The sequence below is a fragment of the Tenrec ecaudatus genome, chromosome X, assembly GCF_050624435.1.
Source record: "Tenrec ecaudatus isolate mTenEca1 chromosome X, mTenEca1.hap1, whole genome shotgun sequence".
Taxonomy (NCBI): domain Eukaryota; kingdom Metazoa; phylum Chordata; class Mammalia; order Afrosoricida; family Tenrecidae; genus Tenrec; species Tenrec ecaudatus.
The window spans coordinates 39,724,964-39,749,743 of record NC_134548.1 but is presented as its reverse complement, the minus strand read 5'-3'; the positions used below and the strand labels follow the sequence as shown (position 1 = coordinate 39,749,743).

The following is a 24,780-nucleotide window of genomic DNA, read 5'->3' as shown; positions in this document are numbered from 1 at the left end:
CATCAGCCTGGGTGGTGCAAGGACTGTAAATAATCAGATCCAAGCCTGGAGGAGGGGGACTGTATTCAAGTTTAAATTCTTGGCTGTGGATGATGGTGAAAACCTAAAATCCATTTGTAGAATCCCATGTGGATGGATTAAGCCTCCAGAGATTCCCTCTGAACAACCAGGGAATAAATAGACTTGCTACCAGAGTGTATTGGAAAATGGATTAATGCAGACGTAGTTAGGCTAAAATTAAACCCTATCATTTGTTCTCCCTTTTGGCCCATTTTAAAAATGTTCTAGTTTCAATTATTTTTTGCTGTCTTTTAAACAGAGGTTTTCCTGCGCTTTAGTTTAGGTGGATTTATTTTTTCTGTGGTTTTTGTTTGTTTTGTGTTTGTATGTTTTCTTTATACAAAACCCAAGATAGGTAAATCTATAGATACAGTTTCTTAGGGCTATGGCACATGAGTTTGGGGTGTAAGAATGAAGAAACTGTTCTGAATTTGATTGTGATGATGATGGCACTACTCTTGAGTATGTTTAAACCATTGAATCGTGTGGTATGTGAATTATATGGCAACGTATTTGGTAAACTCAAAACAAAAAAAAATAAAAGGAAATGCTGGAGGGAAAACAGTATCCTCCAGAACCCTCAGTCCTCCAATGAGATGTGCAATTTTTGTGATAAATGTTTAACAATTAACATGAGGAGGAGCCAGGATGCAGTGAAACGATCTATGATAAGTGTTATTTTGAGTCCTATAAGGAGAAGAATAAAGCAGAAGAAAATTTTGAAAAAAAATAAGCTATACTTTTCCAATATTGATAGAAGGTATCATTCCACAAATTCAAAAACTAAATGAACCTCAAGAAGTTCAGAGAAGAAAACCTAGAAATATCTAACTGCTGAAAACCAAAGAGAAACACTTAAAAGGGCTGTAAAAAAAAGACATATTACTTTAAAAGGAGAATAAAGCTGACAGTTTTATTCTCATCAAAAATGGTAAAACCAAAGGAAATAAATTGATGTTTGAAAAAAGAAACAAACAAAAAAACCAAAGCCATGCCCACCAAAAATACTTCATCACCATCCATTAAATCTTAACAAATATCATATGCAACAGAATGGAATTTTGAATTTTTATGAAATCCATGGTGGTTGAGGTAACGCACTAAATTTATTGCTCTGAAATGATCTTTGAACCTTGAGCTTGGAGAAAACTGGACTCTTAAAAACCACTTTCAAGTCAAACAATGATCTAGATCAGAGCTGAGGAAGGTCTGGCTCATGAGCCATGAAAGGCCTGTGATATCAGAATTATGAGTTAACATGAGATGACTTAACCATGCTAGTCATCACTTTAGGGGAAAGCAAATTAAATATTTCACCATTAGACCCTGTAAATGATGTTCTAAATATCCAACTGGTCCTTAGCAGAATAAATTGTTCTTCACCATTTATAATCCCTCTCCAAAATTTAAAAATCAAAGATGCCTTTTTTTAACTAAAAACAAAACGATAAAACCAATCCACTGCCATCTTAGTCAGTTCTGATTTACAGAGACCCTATAGGACAGGGTTTCAGAGGCTGTACATCTTGGAGGAGACAACTCTATCGTTCTTCCATGGAGTGGCTTGTGGGTTCAAATTGTTGACTTTGAGGTTAGCACCCAAATGTCTAACCCACTACACCACCAGGGCTCCAGGTCTAGTTTAACCAGGCACCTACAATTTCTTTGTTAGAAGCTCTTTCTCCAAAACAAATAGCTTCCCAACTCCTATGCCCCTTTTTATTGCCCAAGGAAGAGCTTTACATCAACTTTGGTAGAATGCTTTGCTGCTAACAGATAAGGCTACTTAATAAACACTCATTTAAAGGACTCTTTCTGATTTTGGTGATTTGACAATATGAATTTTTCTTGTGGAATAATGGCATTCACCAAGTCGTTCACAGGGTTGTCTCATATCAAACCTACTTGAGAAAATAAAAGTAATTACTTAAAATATTTTTCTTCTTTGAATATTAAATGCATTATAAAATACCATTAGATTCCTTATGTTGCTGTCATGAAATAATGTTAAATATTAAAAGCAACTTACTTCCCAAGTTCACATTTTATTTCTGGCATGGTGGTTGACTTTGGAGAGTCAGTATTTATTCTTAGTAAATACCAGAACTCCAGTGCTACATCAGGCTGAAAAATAATGCTGGTGGAGAGAAATATACAAAAGCTTGTTAGTGATTTTTATTTTTATAAAACATTTGGCTGAAAAAAATTGGTAGAGGCAGGTGGTTTAAAATACACTGACAACTTCTCTTTAACACATTTTATCCCCATTGTGGACACATTTGAAATAACTCATTTTGTGGTGTGAAAATCATGTCATCATTTTTGTTACTTAAAAACAGTAGCTTGGTTATTCATATCTGTTGAAACAGATGCCTGCTGAATCAATGAGCAAATGCTTAAACATAAGTAGTTTAAAGGTTTTACAGGCACTATGAGAAAAAGACTACTTGTAGCTATGGTTAAATCTATTTTAGTTTGAATTAAATATGTGTATTTTCATATGGACCCTATCAGTTAACTGCAGTTCTAGTGGGTTTCCCTTATAACCATCATGTGCTTAATTCTGGGGGAAACATAGCTTGGGATACAGCATAGTCTAAAAGTACAACTGGCCTGATCAATCAACTTTATCATGTATTATTACGCATACTTTAACAAATCACGTAACTTTTTGAGCTTCAATTTCGCCATTTGTAAGATGGAAGAGAACATTCCTATCTCTCATGGTTGCTGTGGGAATTTTGTATACTTATGTGTGTTAAACATAAGGCCCATGATAGCATCAGAGTAGGCAATCAATGCGTATTTGCTAAGATTATGTCACTTAACATATGCTGATAAGAAAAATCCAGAATCTGGGTTATGCTCACAAACTCAAAGTCCATAAAATTACACCAGGTAGACGAGATTGGCCTACAGTTTTAATGGCAATCTATCAGAATAGTATCGAACACGATAAGTTTCATTTCTATATCAAGGGTTCATATTATTTAAAAAGTTGGCCATGCGCGTCCACCTGGAGGACCATTTCAATGGCATGCCGGCTGAGCTGCCATGCGGCCTTGAGCACCCCAACTCCCCCTGCCCCGAGGAAGGTGTAATGCTCAACAGTTTGTCGTCTCTTATTGCACATCCATCTGACTTAATGAATGCGCCTGTTCATCAGCAACCAAACAAATGTCCATCAGTGAGGAGTAAAACTGCTGCTGCCACTACAGCTTTGAAATTTACTCCTGGGAAGCGAACCTTCCGCCACCGGAGAGTTCTGGTAACTCCTGTTCTATGCTTGAAGCTGCCAAGCACCAGGACATTGGATTGCCTTGAGCATTTTCTTTCTTTTAGCAGGAAATGGAATCCGCTGAACAAACTTTAGGCAGTACAAACGAAGCTTTACCTGAACTGGTCTGGATTAAAACAGAAGACGCGCTATGTAAACAAGCAGTAAATAAGAGGAAATGAAGTAGACTCTATCAGTTGGACTCAAATGTACACGGAAGAGCCCTAGGAGAGATTCGGAATGTGGGCAAGGGCCCCACAGCTGCACAGGGCACTTGGCAGTCAGCGGAGTCCTCCCAGTGCAACGGGCTGAAGGCTAAAGTTGAGCCGATCAAATTCCCGGCTGCTGTTCCTGCGCAGTGAAGTGTCCCGAGCGATGGAGATCAAGTGATCTGTACTGGACACGGGCTCTTCAGAGGTCAGCCGCTCCCCCATCGGGGTCCAAGACATTTATGCAGGCCTCACCCCAACCCCCACCGCAGAGCTATGCTCTGAGCGCAATGAGAAAGTGACATGGCGCAAGTTGGCAGGACTCCAGTAGGGACTTTGTTCCTAATAAGCCCCTCTGATTATTCTGTGTCCTTGGACCAAAACTATCCTCCAAAAACAAAAACCCTGCTATCATAATCTTCTTGCTGATCTCTTTGCCTTGACTTTTAGTGGCCGAGCAGATCCTTTTAGAAGTCCTTGTTTTGATTGGACCTCTTTCTTGAAGCCACCGTAAGGAGACCAAGATGTGTGTTTCACGCTTGTTTGTACAAACAGGGATCTAGCAGCAATACGTTTTTGATTTACACACAGGTATACATATAAATATGGGTGGGTGGATACACATATATGGGTTCTCACAATAGTATAACATTCCTAATTTTAAAAGTTCTGTGTTCTCAAAAATGATATTTGCTTTATAATAGATTCGATTTCATTAAGGAAATTAAAAGTCTAAACCCTAGTCCTTGTAAAATTATTTTCATTTGTTTCAGCTTTAAACTGAGAAAGACTTAGGCCATGCAAAGTGAAAAAATAAAGAGGGAGGCATAGGGGGAAAATAGCAATTATTGAACGTAATATTTCAAGAAATAATGTTTGCACTAAAGAAAATGTCATTCTAAATTAGCACATTTTATCAAGAAATGAAATTTCACAAAGCTAAAACTATGAGCACATACAACCTTAACAATTACAACAGATAAATAACAATAATTTTAAAAGTCTATTTCAAGGGATCAACAATGAAATATTTATGCAACATTCACATCATACCTTTCTTCTCTGCGGCCTGAAGTTGCTGGTGAATACCTGAGATGATAGGTCTTATTTTCTTGAGGATTCAACGAAACTCTCTTGAGTCCACTAAAGGCATCGTTGGGTAATTTCACCTCCATATGAACAATTCTGTATTTTGGATTTGTCAGAGGGATATCAATACAAATCGTTTCCTAGAATTACAGAGAAAACACACACAGCAATTAATGTCAGCACAGAGTTACTTCTCTAGGGCAGGAAATGCAATGAAAACTACTATACAAAGTAAGGCCTTTTTTTTCTTTCCTTGATTCACTTGATCTGCTATTGAATTTCTCTCACCAATTTTTAATCTCAGGTCTTCCTTGGTTAGTTTTGGTAAATGCCAACATTTTTGTGAAATCTTTTCAACAGAAAACATTACAAGGAATTCATACCACCAAAGTCTAAGCAAACTAAAATTATTCTGCTACATACTACAAAGTCCATTTTTCAGTACAGACTTTAACAGTCAATGTGTAAAAATCACCTGAAAAGATTGTTAAGACACAGATTTCTCACTAATGTACCATACCTAGAATACAGCCTGAGAAAGAATATTTCTTAAAAGCTGTGTGAAATGCGACTGATGCTACTGATGATGATCCAAAGAAAATACCTTAAGTATCACTTTACCTTCATATCCAGTAGCAGACACAACCTGAACTAATTTAAATTATGTTAATAATATAATTTATGTTGGGTGTGCTTCTTAGCTGATCTTTTAACAAGCTATGCTTTCTTGCATTACCCTACCTACCCTCATCTTTACCCTTTTGGCCACTTTTGAACATACTGAAGTCTTGGATTAGGTCTTTTCAAGATTCTTGAATCCAGACTTCTTCCAAAGAGTCAAGTGGATTCTAACCCAGGAGATCCTAACTTCTGTCGGAGAAAATAGAGTTTGTTTCGTCTCTCTTAAACCACCTCTTCTCCCCGATAATCCAAAGTGATGTTAAGAGCCCAGAATAAAGTCAGTGGCCATTGAACCATCCACTTCCTCTCCCTGTAGAAGGAAGATACTCCCCTACTGTCTTTGTATAGTTCAAGGGAAGCCAGTCAAGCTCATTTGCAATATGGTAGGTAGGTAGGGACAAATTACTCCTGTTTTTGCAGACATTTTCTTTCCCAGGAATCACTTTATTCTTTATGATCAGCCTCTGGCCATCTAAAATGAAGGAGCTTCAAAGAGTTCATGAAAAATGCACTTAAGAGAATGAAATTCTCCCACGAACTATTTCAAGCCCTCCTGTACAAATACTTAAAACTGAGGATAAGGTAAAGAATGTTGGCCTCCCTTGATGTAGCCTTAATGTCTGTCATCAACCAAAAAATTGCACTCTACTTTCACAGTATGAAGATGTCCTTGAGAAGCAGTTGCCCAATCAAATACATATTTCCTGGACTCGCTTACACCAAGCAGACATACAATATTAGAAGTCACGTGTGCCACCTCACTACAGGGAGATAAAGAAACTAGTGGAAATGTACTTCTTTCCTCTCTATCCAACTCTGCAGAGATCTCTAAAGAATGCTGGAACCACACAATGGAAGGAGTCCAGCTCTCTGAATCACAGCATGGAGGACCAGCAGCCAGTGTCCAATGCATCAGACTATTACAAAACCACATTTTTTATTGTGTTAAGCCACTGAAAACGTGGGCACTGTTTCTTTCAGCAGCTACACAAACTGAACAAATATATTGACCAGTTGTACACAATACAAAAACTCCTGCCATAACTTACATCTATGGTTCCCTGGTTGATAACTTTAATTGGAAATCCATGAACCCACAGAAAAACATTCCCATCAAATATTTCATTTGGAGTCCCTGTTTTCTAACCTCTCTAGAATGCTGTGACCTATGAACATGTGTTTATTGCCCATGACTCTTTCCAGGAATATAGTATTCAGAAAGAATAAATGTTGACACAGCTTTAGTGCTTGTACATAAATCTAACCATGTTTGGCATTCTGAATAATAATAACTTCAAACTAAAACGCAGCCACATGAAAATATGCCTTTGCAGGAGTGTTGCAATCTCAAGTTAAACTAGCTACCTGTTAACTACTTCAAAGTTAATGGGCACAGAACAAACTCAGAAGAAGGAAGGAAGGAGGGGAGCAAGGGAGAGAGGAAGGGAGGGAGGAAGGAAGAAGGAAGGCATGTAGCAGGTTCTAAGGGACCTTATAATTTAGTTTATCACTTGATGCTCTGAGTCAAAGTAAATAGAGGGTTTTTTGCTTAACTGAGTCTGTGGAAATGCTTTTCATTGTATTCTTTTCTAGAGGATAGTCATGAGTTAAATATAGGATTATTTTTGAGTTCTAAAACACACAATCATATTAATTTAAGTGAGGCTCATTATTCAGGAAGTCTTCAAATTTAGTTTTATTTCATTGGAAAATGCTACTACATCAATAAACTGTGCCAGAGGGCATTTTTTGCGGGGGTGGGGGCACGGTGTAATTTAGAGGAAGTCATAATTATAATGTCTCAATGATCTTCCTAAATTGGAAAATTATCACAAGCAGTTCAGCACTCAGAGGAATCAGGTAGTTAACTGTAATTAAAAAGGCCATCATTTCTTTTTCCAGAGCCACTTGTAAGTCATGTATCTAGTGGTATTATGCTTTAAACTCCCTTATCCCCAGTCTGTCAACATCCGACATAAGGCATATAAAACACAGATGTGTGATCAACGTGGGTTGATGTTACAACAGTGGGTGCATTTGTATTAATAGGCACCTGGGAGCTGTGACAAAGCCAAAACTCTCTGAAGAGGTGGTGGATTTATCTATGTGTGTTCCAGAATTTCCCATGATCTTGAGAAAAAGACAATTATGAAAAGCAATGACACACAGAAATATATCTTACAAAATTATTTTCCTGATCCAGTGCTTTCTTTCTATATACACACGCTTCAGCTATCAACATGCTTATTAGGTTCCTAAGTCTATGTTGTTATGCGAAAATAAATGTTATCTGGAAATGAAGGATGACCACAGCAGATCATAACTGCCAGATAACATCATTACAGAACTATCAACTTTCATCACATAAATGCCAAATTTCATCATTGTCAACTCGCTGTGGTAGTTACATAATCTGTTGTCAATCTGAGACTTAAGAGTGAATGGTTAGAATTTAGCCTGTCAATCAGGCCGCAGCTTGATGACCTCATGTGGAGGTGCTTAAGAGATAAATAGCTTGCTGGAGGGGGGACACATGCTCATTCCCTGGAGTCACTGCTGTTGACAAGTCAAATGGAAAGAGGCTGATGGAATCAGAGCTCTGGAAGCTGAGGCATCACATGGAGACCCCACACCAGAGCTGAGATGCTTCCACCACCACTGGACCCACAAGACTTTCCACCCACTGGCCTGTGATCTTCTTGCATTTGGTGTCATTGCATGTGTTGCGTGAGTCTGAAGAAGAATTTATATACTGGTAATGGACATATGGGCTAATATCGGATTTATGGACTTGACCAGGACTGGGCTGGGATGTTTTCTCAATAATCAATTGCTCCTGTATATAAAGCTCTTTCTTATACACATATGCATGTTTATGAATTTGTTTCTCTAATCCTCCCAGACCAACACACTTGCCAAACTACTGAGAATCAGAGCTGAGGCAAGTTGACATATAACCTTAACCATCACCACTAGTGTTACTCTCATCTCACACCTAGATGTCAGTAACTACCTGACTTGCATTGCTAATGTGTAAAATAGTTGCATGGTAGGTTTTCAGTATAGTCATAAATTCGAAGCATTGATAAATGAGATAGCTGATTAGTGAGAATCATGTTTATAAACATATATAGAAACCAGCTCTCATCAAGGCAGTTTGACTTGTGGGGATCCCATGGGTGTCAGAGTAGAACTGTGCTCCACGGAGTTTAAGTGGCTGGCTTTCAAAATAGGTCACCGGGTCTTTATTCCAAGGAGCTTATGGGTGGACTCCACCTCTATATTTTTCAGTTAGCAAACTAGCCCAGTAAACATTTGCACCAATTAAGGACTTTCTTTTAGTGTACGTGTTAGTGTGTGTGTGCACACTGAAACCTTTAATTCTTACTATTAAGTCCTACTGAATATTATTTGAAAATTATGTGTTACATGTACAGAGAAAAGTGCTCAGGTACAGTAGCTATGTCGTAATGAATTAGTTTGCACTCATTCTTGATATGGTTGGTGACTATCTGCCATACTTAATTTTTTGCATGGTAAGTGTTAAGTGTTTGAACTTGCATGACTTAATCCAATTGGGGATGCAATCAGTTCTTCAGTTGCATTAATAATGGCGGCAGAGTAAAAGAGGCAGAAGCAAGCAACATCACATCTAGTCTGCACAACAATATCAGTAATTACAGGCAAGTCATATGAAAGGATTCACTGTGATTACCTGCCTATTCTGTAAATACAGAACACCATTCTTGCTATAACTTGCAGTGAAAATCTCTTATGAGCTTTATTTGCTAAAAGTCTGTGCTCAAAAGGTATTTGTGTGCAACTTTAAAAAAGCAGCAGCTTTCTGAGCACAAGGCATGCTCAGCACAGCAGATTTTGGTGGAAAAACAAATAAGAAAAATGAGAGAGATGGAGGATTAGAACAAAGACATTCTGGAACACATATGGAGAAGAGAACGCCTTCTATTGGTCACCTCTTTGAAGTACAAGCAGTTTCACTCTATGGCATAGCCTTGATGTCTTTTGTCATTTGAAGAATGAGTCTTAACTGCTGCTGTTTGAAGTCTTTGGCATGAATACAAAATCAAACAAACAAACAAACAAACAAACCAAAAAACCACTGCCATCAAGTTCTATTCCGACATACAGCGACCCTGTGGGATAGAATGAAATTGCTCCCTAGGGTTTCTGAGACTAAACCTTCTTAGAGGAAGACAGTCTTATCTGGCTTTAACCACAAGGGATAGTTGGTGGGTTGGAACTGCTGACCTGATGCCTAGCAGCTCAAATTTTAGCCCACAGGGTATAAAATCAAGTAAGCACATTTGATAAGGAATTCAGGAATTACATGGACTATTAGAGCAGGAGAAAGACTGGCTTTCCTACTCTCATACACCTTTACAGTCTTGGGAACCCACAGGGGTCGCTATGAGTCAGCATTGATTCGATGGCAGTGAGTTTGGTTTTTTTTTTGGAGTGTATATTAAAACTTGGTTTGTAAACTCTATATATTTATGAAGACTCTATTTGGCTGTCTTAGTTCACTCAACCTGCTTTCAAGATCCAACCATATCATACAGTACTTATCAGAACTGTTACTTTTTATGGCTGAATAATGACATTCTATTGTATGCATGCTACCTGTGGGGAAGTAAAATTTCTTGCTATGGCTCTTCCATCAAAAACTCTGTAACTCCCATTAAATTATTTTTGTTTGCATGCAAATAAGGAATAGAAGACTCTAACTTGGGGATTGGCCAACTTTGCGCTTATACTGCTAACAGAATGAGCCATGTCAGAAACAGGTACAGAGAACCCCAAGGCCATCAAGAAAGAGCCACCAGTAGGGCATATTCAAGGTCCCTGCCTGAAGTGGTGGAAGCAGCAGAAGCACCAGACGTCAGAAACTGAGACTATGATACATCAGAGGAGCAACTCAGAAACTGTGAAGCAGACCAGTGAGGCTCCTGAGGCCACAGAACGAGTAAAGTTGTGTGCCTTCAGGCAGGAGCCTGGCTTGCAGAGTGGGGTGCCCTTTCATTGTCTATCAGTGCTAAAGGAGCTATGTAACATTTGCCTGAGTGGACAGAGGCCAGGGGCTGCGTCGCTGAGACCCAGAGAAAAACAGAGCAGCAGCTAGAGGAGGACGACGAAAGAGAGAGACATGCCTGTCGGTGTGTTGCAGAAAAAGCCCTGCGGCAGAGGAAAAGTAAAAAATATCCTTCATGTTTTCTGAAGCTGAATTGTCTAAAAAACCCGCTGCGTTCCCAAATAAACCATCATAACCAAGACTACTTTCTGTGACCTCTATGTGACCATTGCGAAGGAGTATCGAGCCAGCAGAAGAGTGGCGTCCTACAGAAAGGCTGCTTATTCAGAATAGGACAGAGGGTAGAGGCAGATCGGAGGCTTTTTCTCATTGGCATCATTTTGGGGCAGGAGTGGATTGTCCTTCCCATAAGGGAAGCTGGAGGAGGTCAGCTGTCACCCAAGCATGTGCTCAGTACCACGTTTTAGTTACATATTCACCTGCGGTGGTTCCACAATGGGCTGCTCACGGCAAGGTCAGCATTTTGAAACTACTAGCCACTTCTCAGTAGAAAGATGAGGCTTACAAAGCTTGTAAAGATTTACAAGGGCAGCTCTACTCTGCCTCACGGGGTTACTAGGAGTCAGAATCGACTGGATGGTGTGGTAGGCACATAATCCAGTGTCAATTGGAGAGGATTCCGAGTCAAGGGGTGGAGTCTAGTCTGTCAGTCGGATCATAGCCAATGAGGCCTCTGTGTGGACATGGCCTTCTCTGGGAAATCCTGTATCCTTCGTGGAGGTAGGAGTCACTGTCCCTCTCTCGGCTCACTCCCTGGGAGATGTTGCAGCTGACAAGACACATGACACAGTGCCCTGAGCTGGAGAAGCCACATGGACATACTCTGATGCTACCAGACTTCTGGAGCCACAGAAGCCACGTAGTAACGACTCCTGCCAGTGCTGAGATGCTTAGATCCAAAGATTTTCTACCCACTGGCCTGTAATCATCCTGCACTCGGCATTATTGCATGTGTTTTGTGAGTCTGAAGAGGACTTTATAGATTGGTTTCGGACATATGGGCTAATATCGGACTTATGGGCTCGGACTAGACCGGGCTGAGGTGTTTTCTCAATATTCAACTGCTCTTGTAGGTAAACATTTTTCTTACACATATATGAGTCTCCCTGGATTTGGTTCTCTAATCTACCCAGACTAACACAGATAGATGGCAATGTGATTGCTTTTTATTTTGGATTCATCTGTTGATGGATATGTAAGTCTTCATGTTTTGGGTTTTTTTGTTTGTTTGTTTTTCAGTTGAGGGGAGACATCTGAGATAGTCTTGAATGATAGTAGTAGCCATGATCTTGACTGGAATGTCTACCTTCACCTGGAAAATATGACCATAGTCTCTACGAATTCCGAGTTACAGCTATATTCAAACAGCTCGAACTCACTGCCATCTAGTAAATGCTGACTCACAGCGACCCCCTATGTGTTTCCAAGCCTGTAACTCTTTACGGGCGTAGAAAGCCCAATTCTTTCTCTGCAGAGCTGCTGGAGGTTTTGTACTGCCAACCACGTGGATCAAAGGTCAACTCATAGCAGTTATGTTAAAGTCAGGAAATAGACACGGAATTCTCTCTTCACAGAGTTAAGAAATAGCATCTATTTTCTTCTCTACATACTTTTAAGAAGTTTGAGAAAAGTACTTTCTAATCCCCAAACATTGAATATCATCACAATTTAATGTCCAGGGATAATCATGGACATTTATAAAGGACAAGTTCAATTGTTTTCCCTAAAATACACACTCTATTAGGTCAATGAAAAACCCTTGATCACTGAGGAGACACGCAAAATATTCAAGAAAACCAAATGAAAGAAGGAATAGTAGTTCAGATGAACAAAAACAGTATCATCCACAGCACTTATTTAGCTAAGTGTTCTACAGCTGCATGTATTTGATATTTTCAAATATCAAATTTTCAATATCAAATTTTCAAATTGAAAAACAGCAAGAAGACAATTCAATCTAATTAATATTAAATCTCATTGTTCACAGCAATTAATTAGCCTCGAACTTCCCTTGAACTAATGTATCAAGGTCGCCTTTAATTAAATAATCTGGACATAGATTTAGTAATAACTTAGTAATTCATCTAATACTATCCTATTTTTGTCCCTGTTATTTAAACCTCAAATCCATACCAGGTTTTCTAAATGTATGTTTCCAAGTGAAAGGACTGCTGCAGAAACTGGAAACAATTAATATTAAGAAGAATTGGGGGAGCTTAACCGAACTTTTATCCTGTTTGAGAACAAGGATTTAGCATAAGGCTAAGTTTGCAACAGTAGGATAAAGTCTTGAAGGATGCGGATGGAATGCTAATCAGTGTAGTCTCTGTAAGGTACCATATGAACAAAAGACCCTTATCAGAAATATTTAAAGTTCATATTACTGGATTTAAAAATAAAATTATTGAACTTGAATAACTTATATACACTTTTAATATGGACTTTTTTTAAGCTTAGTATTTCAAGGGTACAGCATAGCTTTAACTTTTAAAACTTTTAAAGCAAAAAAGATAGCCAGGAAAGTTTCATGGGTTCTTACCAAGGCAACACATCTAACATCAATTACTCTTAAAGGCGGTCCAGGTGAGCTGTGGATTTCAAGGTAATACCAGACTTTTAAATGGTCCATATCATTACCTGAGGGAGAAAAATATGTTTTTAATGTGGATTTAAGAATACCATACTTAACATAAAAAATAGCAAAACTTGAAAAGATATTATTTTCAACTTCTATTTAAGGGATTAATTTGTCAAGAATGCTTTGGCGTGACTGAAAGCCCACTTTCAGTACTTGGGAAGGATAAGAAGCCCCATCTTGCGTGGCCATGGGAATGTTCTGTAAATTGCCCAGGCCCAGTAACTCAATATCAAGCTCCCCATTAAAATACTCTTCAAAATGTATGATTTTTAAGTTAAGGACTAATGTTCTGAATTAAGTTTTATCTCTTTACTTATTGGCCAAGACAATTATATACTTGTGGATACCAAGCCACCCCCCCCACACACAAACACAAATATACCACTGCCATAGACTAGATTCCATCTTATTGTAGATAGAGATGTCCAAATCAGATGTTCACATATACCATGGTGTAATTCTAGTGCCATAAGAATTTAGACTAAGGGCAAAGTCATGAATAAAACAGAACAAACTATTGCTACGGACTTCATTTACATTCATGGGGACCTTGTAGTATAGAATAGAACTGCCCCATAGGATTTCCAAGACTGTAATCTTTTTCTGTTGTTGTTCTTGTGTTTGTTTTGTATGCTTTTCTGTATGTGAATACCAGGCTAGGTCAATCTATATATACAGTGAACTGATTAAATGGTTTCTTTTTTTAAACATTTTATTAGGGGCTCATACAACTCTTATCACAATCCATACATATACATACATCAATTGTATAAAGCACATCTGTTCATTCTTTGCCCTAATCATTTTCTTTTTTTTCTTTTCTTTTTTTACATTTTATTAGGGAATCATACAACTCTTATCACAATCCATACATATACATACATCAATTGTATAAAGCGCATCTGCAAATTCCCTGCCCCAATCATGCTCAAAGCATTTGCTCTCCACTTAAGCCCTTTGCATCAGGTCCTCTTTTTTTTCCCCTCCCTCCCCGCTCCCCACTCCCTCATGTGCCCTTGATAATTTATACATTGTTATTTTGTCATATCTTGCCCTATCCGGAGTCACCCTTCCCCCCCTTCTCTGCCGTCCATCTCCCAGGGAGGAGGTCACATGTGGATCCTAGTAATCAGTTCTCCCTTTCCAACCCACTCACCATTATGGTGGCGGATACTGGGGAAAGTGGGTAGCTAATAACAGTGAGTACAACCAAGAAGAAAATGTTATAAAATTGATTTTGGTGATGATTGCACAGTTCTTTGTAATACGACTGAACTGCTGAATTATATGACATGTGAATTATATATTGGTAAGACTGCTAAACTTTGTACTAACATGTTCCCAGGTAAATTTACCTAACAACAAGCCTTGAAAGGCCCCTGGATGGTTCAGACCCACCCAGCAGCACTGTAGACAAAAAAATCTCCACATCGATAGCCATGAAAATTCCAGCCAAGAGCACCCTCTAGCAGCACCAGTTCTCCTCTGTGACAGGTAAAGGTTAGAAAATGTAACACAATGGACTGGATGGCACACAGAACCAATAAGGCTTAGAATATTTATGGTGCTTTCCCATTATAAATTAAGAATACTCACTATAAAATTTTGAGAAATTTCAGAAAAGTACTAGAGATGTAAATTAGTTACAATCTCCCATAATTGGTTAACATTTTGTTCTATAACTGAATATGCTGAATATCTCAATTTACATGCAGATATATAGAAAGACATATACACTCTTGGATATAATTGATGCATATATGTATATTTATACATAAATAGATACATTTATATATTATCCAGAAAATATTTTCTAGTAACAAGTTCATTTCAATTATTCAACATAAGAAATCACATAGGAAACAATCATATATGAGAATATATATTTTGTATGCATATTGTCACATATGATTTTCTTTATGTGATCTAAAATATTCTTAAATTGAAATCACCGGATCAATATTTAGCATCTTTATACATATTATCCGTAACTGTTATTTTTTTTAATGTTGTATCATTCAAATTCCTATTATAAACATGATATTCCCTCTGTTGACCTGACCTGATGCTCATGACCACTGGATATTCTATTTCTGTATAGAGCAGCGGTTCTCAAGCTGTGGGTGGTGACCCCTTTCTTTGGGGGTCATACGACTTTCTTTTTTTTTTTTGCTTTTTGAATTTTTTTTTTAATTTTAACAATTTATTAGGGGCTCATACAATTCCTATCACAGTTCATACATATACATACATCAACTGTACAAAGCACATCTGTACAGTCTTTGCCCCAATCATTTTTTTCTCCTCTTTTCTTTTTTTACATTTTATTAGGGACTCACACAACTCCCATCACCATCCATACATATAAATACATCAATTGTTCAAAGCACATCATACGACTCTTTCACAGGGGTCACCCAATTCCTAACAGTAGCAAAATTACAGTTATGAAGTATAAATGAAAATAATTCTATGGTTAGGGGTGACCACCACCTGAGGAACTGTATTAAAGGGTCGTGGCATTAGGAAGGTTGAAAACCAGTGGTATAGAGTCTCTACTGGTCAGCTTGCTACATTTTTAGTTGTTATTTTCATTTCATCGATGAAACGAAAGTTAGAGGTGTTATTATTCATCAGTCCATGATTTTATTCCATTATTTTGGAGGGGCTACAAACGTCTTGGATGGAATTTTAAAAAGGCTTCCTAGATTGAGAAGGAGAACACTTGGCTACCCTATAGATTGAATATTTATTCTACTTGTATGCTTTAAATGATCTTTAAAATTCAGTTTAAAGTTTTTCATGTAGCCAGTAGTATTAATCTTCATATTTTGTTTCTTTTTATTTTCTCAAAGAAAGGCCTTCTCCATTGGACAAGAAACATCAAATCAAGCCCGTGCCATCTGGTCAATTCTAACTCTTCACCAACATACTTTGTAAAGTGTTTGAGGCTATAAATCTTTCCGGGAACAAAAAGCCTCATTTTTCTCCCATGGATGGGCTAGTGGGTTTGAAGCACCATCCATGTGGCTAGTAATCTAATGCATACCCAAGAGTGTCATCACAAGATTCAATAAACTATTTTGTATATTTTTCTAGTACTTTTAAATTTCATTTTTCAAAGCCATCTAATCCATCTAGAATTTGTTGGTACATCATATATAATTAATGTAACCTTTTTCTAAATCAAGAAGTTAATAAATTGTGTCAGGATTATTTACATAGTAACTTGCTTTTCCCCACTAAGTATGCTTTTATTTAGCATTTTGTATCATTGTGTTTCTTTAAAGGTTTTTTATCTGCTCCATTGACCTGGATTTTATATATCTGCTAATACACGTTCTTAGACCAGAAATCCAACTTTTGGAAATGCTGAAATTTACATTTAAAGTTTTTGATTGTTTTCAAAGTAAGGGCATCACTATGTAATGACATTTATTGTAAATAGCTTGTTGAAGTAAAAACCTTAAAAGAAATGCCCATCAGAGTAGGAAAGTTAAGTAACTGAGTACATTCATCAATATGTGAGTTTTTATACAGAATGAGTGATCTATCAATATATCTGGAAATCTAATTATTTTTAACTATATACTTTATTTCTATTAACTTGTAGGCATGACCCAAAAGTGCAGACCGTAATTTTATTTTGCTGATTTTTTATCCCTAAGAGTCCACATGGCTTAACATACATATATAAACTATCTACTACAATTCTACCTTGATGACACATCCCCCCTGTGTGGCCCTACATCAAGGTATGCTGTAGCTTCCTCTCTGATACCTATGAGTAATAAATTCATTTTGCTTTCTAGCTTTCCTTTGAGCCTCACTTTTACTGGTGTCATACCTAGTAGATCATCCATGACCCTGACAGACCTTTTGGATCAAAATTAATACTTATATTAGTGTTGATAGCAGTATAACTCCAGAAAGTAAACAACCTACAGTTAATCTTGACATAATGCAATACTCCACCCCACCCTACCACCCAAAAAATACACAACTGATACTGGGATCTCTGTCATACTATCTAGGTTTTTTAAAAGTGGCTGATGATGAGGGTTTATATAGATGGCTCATGAAACTCCCCACGTTGATAAACTTACTTGATTTTTCTTCTGCTTCTTCTTCTGCTGCTACTGTTGCTTCTTCTGATGCTGTTTCTTCTGCTTCTTCTTCTTCTTCTGCTGATGCTTTTTCTTCTGCTGATGCTTCTGCTGTTTCCTCTTCTTCTTCTGCTGTTTCTGTTGTTTCTTCCGATTCTTCTGTTTCTTCTGATCTTGCTTCTGCTTCTATTACATTTACTACTATTTCCTTTTCTTCCTCTTCTTCTTCTTCCTCCTCTTCTTCTTGAGTTTCAGATAGAACTGATACTGTTTTAGTGGATAGCGCTTGGTTCATCCCTTCCTCGGAATCAATCTCTTTAAGTTTTTGAAGAGTGAAAGTAAGTGCACCTACAACACAGGTATGAGATGTCAGATTACCCAACCACAGCATTAGCTCTCTCAAAATAAGATTACTTTGAAAAAGACCAGAATAGACACAGAGGCACACCCACAGGAGAAGACAAATGGCCTTGTAAGGATATCTAAAAGTTGTCCAAAAAAAGAAAAGTAACTAAGGAATTCTTGGGTCCAATGACTAGGAAGGCATCCACACAGCCAACCATCTGACTTGTATCTTTATGCTCCAGTATTGTGAGAAAAGAAAAGCCTGTTCTTTAGAGCTACCCACTTTTGATATTGTGTTATAGCAGCACTAGCAAACTAGGATATCAGACTTAAAACTAATAAATAGAAAACCAAGCTGATATTCTAAGTGTTTCCTTCAGAATTAAACTTAGTGGTGGTCAAAAATTTTTTAAGGAAAATTCAAGGGAATATTTTCAAAATTTCCATCTACATGGAAATATTTTAACCATTTACCTTCAATAGTTAAGGAAAGGGACAAATAATTGAACTACACCAACTTCTTATACAACATATTGGCCTTAGGTAACTATTGGTATTTTTTTTCTTATTTGATGTTTAATGCTGTTTATTCAAACATTTACAATACACAATTTTATCTATAGTATACTAATATCCCAACCATTACATTATATTTAAACATTAACCACTGAAATCACTAAACTAATTATTATAAAGTTGTCGATGTCAGAAACTGTCATACCCTATCTGAAAAGTCAATAGTTGGAAACCACCAATCTCTCCAGGGAAGAAAGATGAGGCTTTCTACTCCCATAAAAATTTATTTATAATCTGGAAACCCATAGGGGCATATATGTCCTATAGGGTCATTATGAGTCAGAATCAACACAATGGCAATATGATGAGCTGAAAACTGTAATATTTTTATGTTAAAAGTATCTTATAAATAACAAGTATTATTTTTTAATTGAAGCTAATATACTTTGTAAATTATTCAGAAGCTTTACGAAGTAATCAATATAAGGTTACCATAATGGAGGTTTGCAGGCAGAAAGATTTCTCCCCAGATATGCAACATAATTCAATAGCTGTATTAAGTGCTACCAGTAAGTCAGAATTGCCTCAATGGTAGTGTATTTTTGCAGGTGAATTAGGACAATCTCCATTTTTACTGATTCTAAAGCAATTAAAATGAAAACGTTACATTTTCTTAGCTTTCACTTGATAGTATACATCTCCTCCAGGGAAAAAAGTGAAGAATGAGTTTGTAATTTAAGGAAATATAATTTTAGGAGCACTGTCTTTGAAAGACACCTTGAACTAAAACTCTATTGAATTATCAGAGAATAACGTATGTATTATCATCTTGAAAATAAGCCAAAAAACCATGATAAAGCACACAGAGAGCTTAGGCAAAAGCACAGAACAAGTATTCAGTAAAGTCTTGTTCATGCTTAGGAATGGTCCCAAAGAAAAGTGTTTGCCACATCACTCACAGGAGGGCATATATTTATAAAAGAGGGAAATATCAATTTGAAAATATTTTCACTGATGTGTCTGGTTGAGCAATATAGATGTTTAAACAACGGGACCGACAGTTCCGGGGGGACTTGGGGTGGGGGGGTAGGGGGGGTAAGGAAGTGGTGTTAACAAACCCAGGGACAAGGGAAAAACATGGGTCCCCAAATGGTAGAGAAGGGGGAGTGGCAGGCCTGGTGGGAAATGATCAAGGGTAAGGTTGCTTAGAGAAGAGGTATACTCTAGCCCAGGCGGCGATGAAGCATGGTAGTAGGGCAGGAGGAAGGTCAAGGGAGATGGAGGAAAGAGCTAGGAGTCAAAGGGCATTCATGGAGGTCTAGACAAAGACATGTACATGCAAATATATATAGGAGGATGGGGAAATAGATCTATGTGTCTATATTTATAGGTCAAGTATTAAGGTGGCGGAAGGACCTTGGGCCTCTACTCAAACACTCCCTCAATGCATGAATACCTTCTTTTATTAAATTGGAACTCTATGATGCTCACTCTCCCAACACAACGGCTGGAGCCAAAGTGGGTGAACAAGTAAATGTGGTGAAGAAAGCTGATGGTGCCCGGCTATCAAAAGAGATAGTGACTGGGGTCTTAAAGGCTTGAAGAGAAACAAGCAGCCATCTAGCTCAGAAGCAACAAAGTCCACATGGAAGAACACACCAGCCTGTGTGATCGAGTGGTCCCAAAGGGATCAGTTACCAGGCATCAAAGAACAAAAAATCATATCATTGACTGCACACCTCCATGATAGGATCGCTGAAGACAAATGGGTGCATAAGCAAATGTGGTGAAGAAAGCTGATGGTGCCCGGCTATCAAAAGAGATAGTGTCTGGGGTCTTAAAGGCTTGAAGGTGAACAAGCGGCCATCTCGCTCAGAAGCAAATAAGCCCACATGGAAGAAGCACACCGGCCAGTGCGATCACGAGGTGCCCAAGGGACCAGGTATAAGGCATCATGCAAAAAAAAATAGATATAAGCGTGTGTATGTATGTGTATATATGTGTATATGTATATATGTATGTGTGTATATGTATATATATATCATATTAAATGAAGGGGGAAGTGCAGAGTGGAGACCCAAGGCCCAAGTGTCGGCCAATGGAGATCCCCTCATAGAGGGGTTTAGGAGAGGAGATGGGTTAATTAGGGTGTGAGGTAGTATCGATGAAGAACACAGCTTTCCCCCAGATCCTGGATGCTTCCTCCCCCCAACTACCATGATCCGAATTCTACCTTGCAGGGCTGGATAGGACAGAGGCTGTACACTGGTACATATGAGGGTTGGAGGTACAGGGAATCCAGGGTGGATGATACCTTCAGGACCAAGGGTGTGAGGGACGATGCTGGGAGAGTGGAGGGTGAGTGGGTTGGAAAGGGGGAACTGATTACAAGGATCCACATGTGACCTCTTCCCTGGGAGAGGGACAGCAGAGAAGGGGGGAAGGGAGACTCCGGAAAGGGCAAGATATGACAAAATAATGATGTATAAATTACCAAGGGCATATGAGGGAGGGGGGAATGGGGAGGGAGGGGGGGGGGAAAGAGGACCTGATGCAAGGGGCTTAAGTGGAGAGCAAATGCTTTGAGAATGATTGGGGCAGGGAATGTATGGATGTGCTTTATACAATTGATGTATGTATATGTATGGATTGTGGTAAGAGTTGTTTGAGTCCCTAACAAAATGTAAAAGAAGAAAAGAGAAAAAAATGATTAGGGCAAAGACTGTACAGATGTGCTTTATACAATTGATGTATGTATATGTATGAACTGTGAAAAGAATTGTATCAGCCCCAATAAATTGTTAAAATAAAATTTAAAAAAATTTAAAAAAAAACAAAGTTTACTGTCATAGTCAGTGTTGAGTCATAGTAACATCCCTGTGGGTTTCCAAGGTTGTTATGGGAATAGAAAGCCCAGGCTTTCTCCCGCAGAATTGGTGGTGCAGAACATGCAGATCGCAGCCCAATGCATAACAACTACACCAGCAGGGCTCCTTTTATTTGTTTACAGGCGGCTAAAGCCTTTCCTAGATTTGTGACCAAGTTCGATATTTCACAATCTGAATGATTTAACTCTCATATCCTGAAAGATGTAACTCTAGATCTGTTCTGTCTAATATTGGAGCCACCAGCCACATGTGACTAGTAAGCACCTAAAACATCACTAGTATGAATTAAGATGAGCTGTAAGTATGAAAGATGCATCATATTTTTAAAATTTCTTACAAAAAAGTGAAATACAATGGGGCTCCAAAATGTTTGTAGGAAAGTTCCATCCTCTTTTACACTTGATCTTACCCAAAAGACAGAGAAATGATAGATCCTGTTAATTCCATTTTGTCACAAATTTTTTGAAGCTTCTTTACATATTAGCAGTAATTTTATTTCAGTATATAATGAATGAATAAATAAAATGTTACATGTTATTTCAGTAAATTCATTTAAGTAAATAAAATGTATTACAGAAATTCATTTTACCTGTTTCTTTTTCATTGTTTTAATCATTGCTACCTGAAATTTTTATTGAATAGTGTTGTCAATGACAAATCAGTTTTGATCGTTTGCATTCTGGATCCATGCAAATATTTTACAGTGACTCTACTATCTTGAAACAGATTCAAATAGTTAAACATATAATTCTCAAACTGGCAAGCTTTTGAAACTTGAACTTCAAATGTAAGCTCATTGGTGGGACATAAAATCATCTCAACAATTATACCAAGCTTTTATAAACACTAGAATGGAATCAGGGAGAGCATCACTCAACAGACTAGAATGGAGCCCGGGTTGTTCAATAGAACTTTTTGCAGTGATGAAAACTGATATTTTCACTACTGGATATAATAGTTGTATCTCTGTGTATGTGTGTTTCCTATATAACCACATAGAAAAATCATTCATTAATTTTTAACCTAATCAAAAAGCTTGCATCCTAATAAAACAAAACAAAAAACAACTTGACATGCACTACATCCTAGAATGTATTTTCTTTTCAAAGCCCAATATAGTGATATCAAGCTACAACAACAGGCCATAAATTCCTCTAGGGCAGAGATGATAAATTTTTGAGTTTTATAGAGTCTTCAGACATAACATTTTATTATTATTATATAGAACATTCACTGGCTCTTTGATTTTACAAAATAGAGGATAGCGAATTAATCCAAAAAAGTAACACCTCATGTCCACCTACCACTTCTTCCAATGTTTTACTTGTCACAACTACATACATAGTCCCATTATTGGATCATTCAGTTGTTTATATGGTGGTATAAATACCATTATTTTTAATAAAAATGAAAAATAATCCATTCTAGATTAATAAAACAAAAGAAATCAGACTAACAATATACAAGTGTAGAAAATCTCTCCCAAGAAGACCTGGGAAGGTTTGCCCTGTAGTCCTCTCGATATCACTGGATATAGAGTTGGGGATAGTATTCCTATTCGCCATTACTATCTCCAGACTATTTCTCCTCCCACTTCCCTAAAAATTCTAAGCTTCTTTTAAGAGTATGACATTAGCTTGTTGTAATGCATTAACATTTCCTCAACAGATTACAACTATCAAAGGGTAATTTTTGTCTCTCCAAAATAAGACACTTTATTTTATGATTCACAGGACCTGAATTCTCCTGCTTACTATTCTGTCATCAGGTCCCATCCCTTCAAAAGCTAGGAAGAACACCCTTACTCTCTTCATTACCAAGAGTAAGCAAGTCTGGTCAGGGACTATCAGGCCAATTGGAACAAATGAAAGCTTTATTATGGCCAAACTTCACTCACGGCAGTATCTTTTAAACTATGTTTCATATATCAATATTTAAATGCTTTTGAAAAATAATATCCATTCCTATAAATATATATTCTTACAGAACACTATTGGAATCATATATTGGTACAATTATTTGGAAGTATTCAGCACAATTTTAAATGTACATATACTCTTAATTAAATATTTTGACATCTCAGACTTTATCCCACACATAAATCTGAATGGTCAACAGAATATATCACTAGACATAAAATCTGTGTGTTGAATTTCTAATTATTTAGAGGCAAATGGCTCAAAGGCAAAACTGCATTGTCCTCTGGGTCACTGATAAGAAAAGGAAAATGTGAATTCCATTAATTTTTTTCTCCTCCTACTTCAGTCTGAGTGTAATAATTAATATTTTATTAATGATTGTGATACCTCTGAATACACCACGTTTCCAAGGTGCTATTTGTAGAACATACGGAACCACACACTCGGGCTGTATTGTGATGTCTGAATCTCCGCCTACTATTGGAAGATCTGAAGTTACCTGCAAAAGATGGTTCAATAACAAGATTTCACAACGCCAACCTTGAAAGTAGCTAAATTATTCTACATATCTAAAATTTAAGTATTTTCATTAAAACCATTCACATTCAGATTACAAGAAAGCCAGGGGGTGGGGGGGGAGCCACATTCAATAGAAGAAAAATCTGAGTGGAGACTTATTTAAAAATAGAACAAGAGAAATGACTCCAAAAAGAATCAATGTTTGTTTGCAATTTCTGTTTGTAGCAAGATTATCAATTCTTAGAAAATCTGAACCAAACAGGTAAATAAGCACACACACACACACACACACACACATGCACAAATATAACAATGAGATTTTTAAAATGCACTATGAGGAGGTAAGAGACCATGTGGAGTTTGCTCGTTCCAGGAAGCTTAGTAATGATGGGAAAAGAAAAACTGATCGTTGGCGAGAGAGCATGGTCAGAAAAGGTTTCTTTTTATCAATAGACAAAATTTGAGAATATTTATCGGTTAAAGGGAATAATCTAGTGAAGTTTAGTAGTGACATTATCTACTATTTATTTTCATCAAAGTGGATATTCATAATCATATATGTTTACTCATGTGTAAAGACCTAAAAACAAACTCCTCATTCTGGGGAGTAAGATAACAAGTAAACATAGAGATCATCTTCATCACTGACAACAGAATGTTTTAATCAATGCCATGAAACTTTAAGTTCTTCTGAGATGCAAATTGCTCTGCAATGAATCAATAACTTGGCAGCTCAAACCCAAGCAAAGGTACTTCAGAAGAAAGGGCTGATGGTCTGCTTCCCAAAGGATAGCCCTGGTAACTCTATGGAGCTTCCAGGAGTGGAAATGGACTCAAGAACAACGCATTTTATGTCATTTGTTAGGAAGTTGCAGATTTTACTTTAACTACTTTGCCTCAAACTGATAAGACATGGACTTTTCTTGCTCAACCAAAAATTCTAAAAGGCGGACATGATATGCAAGGGGATGGGCTAAAGTTTTATTTTCTCCTCCTTCATGCCACATTCGAGCAGCCATTTCATTTCCCTCTTTCGGTCTTTTAACATATCACATACTATGTGTTTTATCTTTTTATTCAAAATCTTTTCCTCAAAAACTACTATGTATTAAAACACCATAAGTTATGCTAGTTATGAAAAAGCACAAAAAGGTGTCTTACCCAGCTTTATGGCCATAGAGGTGTATTCTAAGAAAAAGTGGTCTCTAACTCTAGCCTTCGAAGATAAATAAGAGAAAGACGCAGAGAGATAGATGCCAGAACATAGGACAGAGAAATTCAGCCCAAAGGAAAAGGAAACCTAATACTTTATACAAAACTTAAATTTTCCTGGGCTCAGGGGTGACAAGAGGTGAAATTGAAGAGTTAAGTAAGAACAAGCTATTAAAAGACACTGTAAACTACTTTTGAGGGTGTGGATTTG

At 37.5% G+C, this 24,780-nt stretch overlaps 1 protein-coding gene across 1 annotated transcript in view; it reads right to left on the bottom strand.

The window, feature by feature from the left end:
- The window catches only part of CFAP47 (cilia and flagella associated protein 47), a 222,767-nt gene that overhangs the window by 51,122 nt on the left and 146,865 nt on the right, over positions 1-24,780 (bottom strand). The window contains exons 49-53 of the mRNA XM_075538347.1: positions 23,226-23,337; positions 17,171-17,518; positions 12,966-13,063; positions 4,600-4,775; positions 2,090-2,197 (exon numbers count right to left, since the gene is read on the bottom strand). Coding sequence (XP_075394462.1) covers positions 2,090-2,197; positions 4,600-4,775; positions 12,966-13,063; positions 17,171-17,518; positions 23,226-23,337 — 842 coding nt within the window. The remainder of the gene's footprint in view (positions 1-2,089; positions 2,198-4,599; positions 4,776-12,965; positions 13,064-17,170; positions 17,519-23,225; positions 23,338-24,780) is intronic.